Source organism: Sinocyclocheilus grahami, unplaced genomic scaffold (genome assembly GCF_001515645.1).
Source record: "Sinocyclocheilus grahami isolate Dianchi unplaced genomic scaffold, SAMN03320097.WGS_v1.1 scaffold5.1, whole genome shotgun sequence".
Classification (NCBI taxonomy): domain Eukaryota; kingdom Metazoa; phylum Chordata; class Actinopteri; order Cypriniformes; family Cyprinidae; genus Sinocyclocheilus; species Sinocyclocheilus grahami.
The window spans coordinates 2,483,925-2,492,415 of NW_015505184.1; the positions used below are offsets into that span (position 1 = coordinate 2,483,925).

The 8,491-nt window shown below is 36.5% G+C and overlaps 1 protein-coding gene across 1 annotated transcript in view; it reads left to right on the plus strand.

Moving 5' to 3' along the window:
• Window positions 1-887: 887 nt before the first annotated feature.
• Window positions 888-8,491, plus strand: part of cunh10orf67 (chromosome unknown C10orf67 homolog) — a 26,670-nt gene continuing 19,066 nt past the window's right edge. The window contains exons 1-8 of the mRNA XM_016273162.1: window positions 888-973; window positions 1,138-1,258; window positions 2,275-2,418; window positions 2,498-2,572; window positions 2,704-2,826; window positions 6,613-6,751; window positions 7,610-7,668; window positions 7,771-7,836. Of these exons, the coding sequence (XP_016128648.1) occupies window positions 888-973; window positions 1,138-1,258; window positions 2,275-2,418; window positions 2,498-2,572; window positions 2,704-2,826; window positions 6,613-6,751; window positions 7,610-7,668; window positions 7,771-7,836 (813 nt within the window). The remainder of the gene's footprint in view (window positions 974-1,137; window positions 1,259-2,274; window positions 2,419-2,497; window positions 2,573-2,703; window positions 2,827-6,612; window positions 6,752-7,609; window positions 7,669-7,770; window positions 7,837-8,491) is intronic.

The following is an 8,491-nucleotide window of genomic DNA, read 5'->3' on the forward strand; positions in this document are numbered from 1 at the left end:
CATATATATATATATATATATATATATATATATATATATATATACATATAAAATCAGTAAGATTTTTAATGTTGTTCAAAGATGTTTCTTATGCTCATCAAGGCTGCATTTATTTGATCAAAAAAATGTTAAATATACGTTATTAATTTATAATAACGGTTTGCTATTTTAAAATACTTAAAATGTAATTTATTCCTGTGATGTAAACCTGAATTTTCATCAGCCATTACTCCAGTCTTCAGTGTCACATGATCCATCAAAAATCATTCTAATATGCTGATTTATTATCAATGTTGGAAACGGTTATGTTGCTTAATATTTATTTATTTATTTTTTGGAACCTGTGATACTTTTTTTTCAGGACTCTTTGATGAATCAAAAGTGAAAAAGAACAGCATTTATTTAAAATATAAATATTTTGTAACAATATAGGCCTACACTAACGTTCGATAGAAATGAATATTTTATTATCAGCAAGGATATATGTTAAACTGATTAAAAAGTAAAAAAAAACTTAATTGTTACAGTAAATTAAATAAAGTAAATTTGATCTAGATACTTCAACTGTATAATCTTATAGGTTTTGAAAGTTTTTGATAGGTTTTAAGAGTTTTCTGTTTTTCATTGTGTTTTTTAGCATTTTAATTAAGTGCGACTGATTTCATATATTATTAATAACACATTGAATTAATTTTATTAATAATAATTAGGTTATTTAAAAAACGAATAATGTGAAACGACTGTATCCTACATGTGAGTCCAGCACAAAACGTCTCAGGTTACAGTGAGAGTTGTTGGCTTCCTGTTAAGTTTCTGTTGCTACGGCAACCGTAGCGCAGCCGAAATCTGTAGTCAAACGTTGTGCGATAGCGTTTATGTTTGGATTCATGGACGTTATCGAAAAGAGAATAGACAGCATTGCGGATGAAGCCGAGGAGAAGATGATTTCAGAAGAGATTAAGGAAATACGTCGGTAAGAAGTTCTGCTCTCTTGCAAACAAGCGTTAAAGTAGCTGAAGACCACCAGAGCCAAGTCCAACTTCAGTTAAGTTTTGCCGGTGAACTATGCTAAACTAATCTGTTCAGTAACGCAGGATCTGCACTTCATTTCACCACACGCTCTTTCTGACTCTTCAGATATGCTCTGTCAAACCAGCTGAGGGCAGGATTTTTTGGACAAGATGCCTGTGTCCAAACTGACGAGTCAGAGCTGCCAAATATAAAGTTACTCGCTGCCAACACTGCAGAGCTTATGAAGGTGTGTATCTGCTACCACTAGATAAATAGTCCCTTATAATGGCCAGGTTAGTCCGTTCATAGAACTTTTTTTAACCACATAAATAGGAAGCAGGATGTCTGTCAGCTATCAATCAATCTGCAGCCACCTTTATAAATACAAGTTTGTCTTGCGTTAAAAAAAAGGCCAATTGAAAGCTGCTATACTCAGTGCATTCCGCCAGATATGCTCAGTGAATTCATTCATGCTGCTGGCTTTTCATCTTATTAGTTCAAGATTCTTCTAACTTTAGCTTTGAGTGGCCTCACTGCGGGCCACCTAGGTGACCCGCCGAGAGGGCATATGATGGCTTTGTGGTGAAGAACAGTGCCTTCACAAGGAATCTTCTAGCCTGCTGAGTTAAACATATTGATTAGCAGGCTTACAGCCGAATAAAATATAGGAAGCAGGATGTCTGTCAGCTATCAATCAATCTGCAGCCACCTTTATAAATACAAGTTTGTCTTGCGTTAAAAAAAAAGGCCAATTGAAAGCTGCTATACTCAGTGCATTCCGCCAGATATGCTCAGTGAATTCATTCATGCTGCTGGCTTTTCATCTTATTAGTTCAAGATTCTTCTAACTTTAGCTTTGAGTGGCCTCACTGCGGGCCACCTAGGTGACCCGCCGAGAGGGCATATGATGGCTTTGTGGTGAAGAACAGTGCCTTCACAAGGAATCTTCTAGCCTGCTGAGTTAAACATATTGATTAGCAGGCTTACAGCCGAATAAATGCTCTACTAAATGCATGTTCTAGTTCCATAACTCATAGAAATTACTTTATTTGTAGTTGGGAAGGAAATGTAACCTTCCTATTGAAAAAGCAAGTAAGACAAAAGGAAATTACTGAATGAATAGTAGCAAATTTTTGTTATTTATGTTGTTCAAAGCAACTTATAATCTTTGATAAGTTGGATATACTGTATAAACCATAACCTTGGTGTTGCTAGTGCCATGTTATTCTTTTACGTGTTTTAAAATATTTGATTGCATCTCAGGAAATGAACATGTTAGAAGAAGACACTGAAAAGAAATTGAAAATAATAAGTTTGCAGTATGAGACCAAACTGCAGGATGAATCTGATGCCCTTTATGCAAGTATGAAGGATAAAATCAAGAATTTGGAGAACTGCCACAAAGAGGTTTGTACACAATGCTGCTTCTATTATAAGCAATAAATCATGTTTCTACTGTCTGTTTTAATGTCTGTTTTATTTTAAGAAATTATCGGTTCTTCGGAGAAGCTATCAGCAGCAGCTCTCAGATGCTATGCAGGTGATCAAAGCCAGCTATAAGGTAAGCTTTTAATGAATTTGTAATATCAACTAACATATTGTGAAAAGTATGTTTGTTTTAATTTGATATAATTTACAAAGTTCTCAATGAATCTTTCATAATAAAATCTTGCATGGCCCAAATTTAACAAGAATAAAGAAGAGACGGATCTGGTTTGTGATGTTACTGATGGAAGAGTAAAGGACCTTCTGAATGAGCTTCAGGAGAAGAACTTGAAGATTGAGTGGATGGTTGAACAGCTAAAGAAATATGAGGTACAGACTCAATGCCATTCATCACAGAAAAAACCTGTGTACAGTAATCAGTTTAATTGGGTTAAATATAGCCCTGTATGTATGTATCTACACAATGAAGCAATGTGAAAGAACCAGTAAGCAAAAAAGGGATACAAACAGAATGTTGTGAAAATTTGCTAAATAATGCATACATTACTGTTCAAAAGGTTGGGGCTGGTAGGATGTTTTTGAAATAAGTCTCCTATGCTCACCAAGGCATTTTTTAAAATTAAAAATACAGTAAAAACAGTATTATTGTGAAATATAATTCCAATGAAAATAACAGTTTTCTATTTTAATGTAATTATTTTAATGTATTACATATATAAAAAGCTGATTTTTCAGCAGCCATTACTCCAGTCTTCATTGTCACATGATCCTTCAGAAAGCATTCTAACATTATAAATGTATTGTGTCCTTGCTGAATTAAATAATACATTACAATTGCATTTATTTTCTGCATATTTATATTTTATGTACAGTATTTTCTGTTTTTGTCCTTTTTTGATGGCAGCCTTCACGCTGAAGCATTGCTTGGCCAGTAGTGCATTTATCTTTAACCCTAAAAAGGGCAAACCCATAAAGAGACATGATCAGAAAATTAATTGAATGCCATTTTCCATCTTATTGAGACTCAGATAATACACTTTCATGATTTATTTTTTTTATTATCACTTATATTTGATTTTAATGTTTGTATCCCCCAGGATACGTTGCTCCTTTGGGGGTATAAATTCACTGGAAACAGGACACTTGTTTATCAATGCTTGTTACAGCATGGTTGTAATTCCTGAATGTTTTGGAGTACAGACCTAACGTTGGTCTCTTTTTAAAGAATTAAAGATTATTGCTGAAGTGAAAGCATTTCAAAAAAAGAAAGTATAAAAAAGTTATAAAAGTTTAAGTTTACAGTAAAGATAATGTAGTAAACTAATTGCTTTTATTTGATATAAAATAAATATTTTATAAAATATGTTGCACTCTAAAATTGCTATAAAATCAAAGCCATATGTCTAACCGATTTATGTTCCAAATTTGAAGTTGAAATCACAAAAATTGTGGTTCCTGTGAGATTTTCTTTGGCCACTATACCAAAAATAACCACTGGGTTACACCCAAACCCTATTTAATTTTTCTAATGCAGTTTTCTGTCACAAATCAATCATTTTCTGTCACAATAGCATATGTATTACAAAACAGTCACCAAATATGGAATCTTGAGTGTCAGACCTTTCCAATGATATGTGTTTTGTCAAGATTACAAAAAGATTAGATTTTCTAAAACACAAGCCACAAAGTCACACAGTATGTGAATCGTACACAGTCTATATGTATGATTTATATCTTGATTTATACCCCTAAAAGGGCGATGTATCCCCTGAGATGCAAACATTTAGAGACAGATTACAAAAAATATAAGCATTTAATTTATAAAATGTCAATGTAAAGCTAATAAGCTAATGCTGAACAACAGCTTTTTAAATAGGTAAGTCCCCTCCAACGTCTGTAAATATGTGAACTAGATCAACTTTTATCGGAGGGCGAGTAGATTTCCCACTACAGGCGGCCATGCAGGTTTAAATGCTGCCCGTGAGCTAAACAAAGAATGGAGAAACAAAAGTCACCTCATCTAAATATTCACAACAAACACCCTTTCAAGATGAAACCAAGAAATGAGACCTACGCTTTCACTGCTTCTCCCCACAGCTTCTCAAATGTTTGTATCCCCAGGATACGTCGCCCCTTTTAGGGTTAATGATGTCAATATGATTCTTGATTGCTTAAATGTCATCCAGCTTGTGTTGTTATTGACCAGCAGGATGGTAATTATTGTTTAGTGGCCTGCTCTATTATAGCCTGAAGTGCACTTGGGAGTTGTCCGGCCCCATGGCTGTACACTAATAAGCAGGTTCTTGTGTTCCACAAAGTGAAATCAATTACTCACCTTTATGCCCTTGCGAAAGGGGTTTACATGCAACATAAATAAGCTATCAGGTGCCAATAAGTGCGGTGTCTAGTATTGGCCTTTTTAATAGACTGCCCCTCTCACTCCACCTCAGAGAGTTATCTCTCACCCTTAGTGTCTGAGCTCCTGTCCAACCAAAGCGGCTGCTTGTGTAGGCAGATGGCCAGGAGAACGGCCATACAAAACCTGCCACTCAAAGTGTAACAAATGAGTGCAGCCCGGCGGAGTTCAAGCTTTGTTCATTGTGCTAATGAGAACTCTCACGCCCACAGGAGAGATGCATGGCTAATCACCTGTAGTTCTGTTACTGCAGCAGATGGTGGAGCCAGAGTTAAAGGTTGGGGTGTTCAAACAGGGCAGGAAGGTGTTCCTTAGAGTATAAAATATATTTTTGAGGAGGAAAAATTAGGCTCAGTATCTATGAACAAAAGTTAATACTGTCTCTCCCTAGAAGATGACAGTGAAACAGGGAGGGAAAGCTGAAGGGTGGGTGATGTTTGGGCTGAGGTGACCACCCCGCATGGAGTCATATTTCTGTCATGCTAGATGCACCGATGCACATTCCTATTTTTGATAGAGTAATCCTGGTCCATGACATGTACATCATCATCATCATCTGACCGTCACACTTGGGGAGTCACATTCATAACATATGGCTCCTTATTCTGGGATTAAATCTATAGTAAACAATCATCAACCATATGCAAGATGTCATAAATCGAAGCATTTCATTAATTCTGTGTGACTAAAACTACGCAATCTCAAGGTACAAAAGCTGTGATGGTACCTTTTAAAAATTTACCTTTTTTACCCATATACCTTAAATGTACATAAGGATACTGCCCTAGTGACAGCGTTTTTACCTTTTTTCTGAGAGTGTATATTGTCAAGGCTCATTCGATATAATCCCAAATGTGACGAAAAAGGAAAACCGCCAAACATCAAATAAACTTATAGCAATCAAAACCTCTTTATGATTGCAATTTACTTTCTTTATGAATGAGTGAGAGAGAGATGGAGTGAATAAAGTGGGAAAAAAGAAGAAAACCCTTTGAAAGCCTTTGAACGCCTGCACAATCTTAAGTGTGACAGGCATGCAAAAGCCCTGTTAATGTTCGGGGCATGAATGGTTGCTGCGGTACAAAGTAGAGGGCCAACTGCGTGGATATCACAGGAACCTGATGGGCTCCATGCGGCTCCCAGTCTGCAAACTTCAGCGCGCTGACATGTGATGTGATCCTGGTGACACTGGCAGCGCTGCTACTGAGGGACAGCACAAAGGCAACAAGCCCCCCTCGGGAAACTGTGCTCTCTGCGAACCCCCTGGGGCTGCTCAGCCATCCTCCAATCGCCCCCCTCACGGCCCGGCTCTGCCGAGCTTGTTAGAAAGCAGAGCCCAGACTGTGGGTTGATAGGCCCCAGCTGCCTTCCTTGACTTCCAGAATAAATTGACCTGAATGACAGGGGCACACAAACAGTATGATGTGTATTATTCCTGTCAATAAAAATGTCCCCATGAATTATGGGCTTTGTATGTAATGTACTGCCATCTTTCTTCCGGGCGAGAAGAAAAGGCCGAAAGAGAGAAGAGGAGAAAAAAAAGAGATCGCCCTCTTCTAAATGTGTTTGCTTTTTTTGTTTCTCGCTTTTTATTATTCAGGGGGAAATGGTAGGAGGCAGAAAGTTGTACGATTGCTTTGTGCCTGAATGGCACTCATATTTGCCACGCAGCTTGAGCGGCGTGGCTTTTGTTTTGCGCTGTAAAGGGAAAGTTAAAAAGGACTTGTGTCATTTTTCAGATCGGCTCAGAGGGAGCGGAGGACCCAGAGAAAAGCAGACTGAAGTCAGAGAATGAAAAGCTAAAAGATAACATTGACTCGTTGCACGTCGAGCTGGAAGAAGTTCACCGAGTCCTGGAATCCAAAGAGCAGAGGCTGGGTAACATGTCACATTTTAATTCCTTTTTTGATAAACCACACACAAAAAGGGTGCTTGCATTTGTTCAAATGCATTTTGGGACAAAAACAAACATTTGTCTTGAATGCTTGTTTTGGAAACATAGACACATTCTCTTATCTTTCTCGGTGTGTGAGGTAGTTAGCATTCAGAACGCAATGTTTGAGGACACTTGTCAGACCATAGCTATCATCTCACACTCTGTGGGAGTCTGTGAGGAGAAAGCAAACACAAGACAGGTGTATTCTCAAGGGTCAGGCCTTTATCTCTCATAGTGTTTGATATTCATTCATTGCTTATGTAACTTTGGTAACCGTCTGGGTATTTTACGTTTATGAACACATCGGTTTTTAAAATCCTCCAAAACAACATATCATCCATTTCATTGGAACATAAACTCCCTTTACGTGTCCCCATTCAAAATGTGAAGAACCCTCTGCTAAAACGTTTTGCATTGGCTGTGACTAAAGATAAGAGCTGTCCAGGTCTTAAGTCACTATGGAAATAAATGCACTTGGGCACTAACACACACTTGGCCCTTGAACTTAGTGACTTGTGTTTGGTCAGTGCATGTGAGTGGACATGTCAACAGCAATGCACCAGGTCAGAAGCTTGTCAGGACCCTGAGCCAGAACAGGTCACGCAGGCCAGGACTGGGCTTCAGTCCACTGACCCAAGATGCGAAAGATGAACAAAGATGAGTGGATGTCCTGTCGTTGTGCTCCCTGGCATCAGCCTTTGTTTCTCTTCTTGATATTGTGAAAAGTTGTGGGAGTGAATACTGGACTGGGTCTTTTTTTGTGTTCTCTCTCAAATGTTCTCTCTTTCTTCTGTCTATAGCTCTGGATTTGGCACAGTTAAAATCAGAGGCTGACGACAGCATAAAAGCCCTTCAAAAGGTATTATATAGTAATTATATAGTGCACAAAAAAGTCAGAAACATCCTTATATGCCCATTGCATTTGTTTTATTTAAAACACTTTCATTTCATTTTATTGCAGTTGACCGGTGAACATGAGCAACTGAAAATGCAGTTAAACCTTGAAAGAGAAAGTGGCAGAGAAAAGGTGAGGTTTTTTACTTTTGTTAAATGATTATTCAACTTAAACTTATTTATATAGCACCATTAAACACAACAATTGTTGACCAGTGTGGTGTACAGTAAATCCAAAGATAGTCAATAGAAACATACAAAAAATTCTAGGTTCAGTGCTAGTTAAGAAACAGTCATAATGTTGATTGCCACAAAATTAGTTTCAACTTGTGCAATGCTTTCTTTTAAAAACCAAAACCACTTATATTACACACACAATGGAAGTAAATGGGGCCAATCAGTAAACATTAAAATGTTCACCTTATGAAAAGTTGCAAATAAAATGCATTACAGTAACATTGTAAAAAAGATTTTTCAAAGTTGCGAATAAAGCAAAGATGTTTCACAAGAAAATATTAGATTTTTTTTCTACTTCTTAATGTCACATTTAATTCAGTGTGTAATTTGCGTTTCTGTGTAACTGTTTGTGAAATTTACTAGCAATTTCTGAGTGAAAATTGTTTTTATACCAGTTTCTAAAACAAAATTGTATACTAATATTTTTTGTGCAAAGTTATATATTATATAATTATTTAAGTATTATAATTAATTATTTTATAATATTATATATATATGTATATATATATATATATATATATATATATATATATATATATATATATATATAT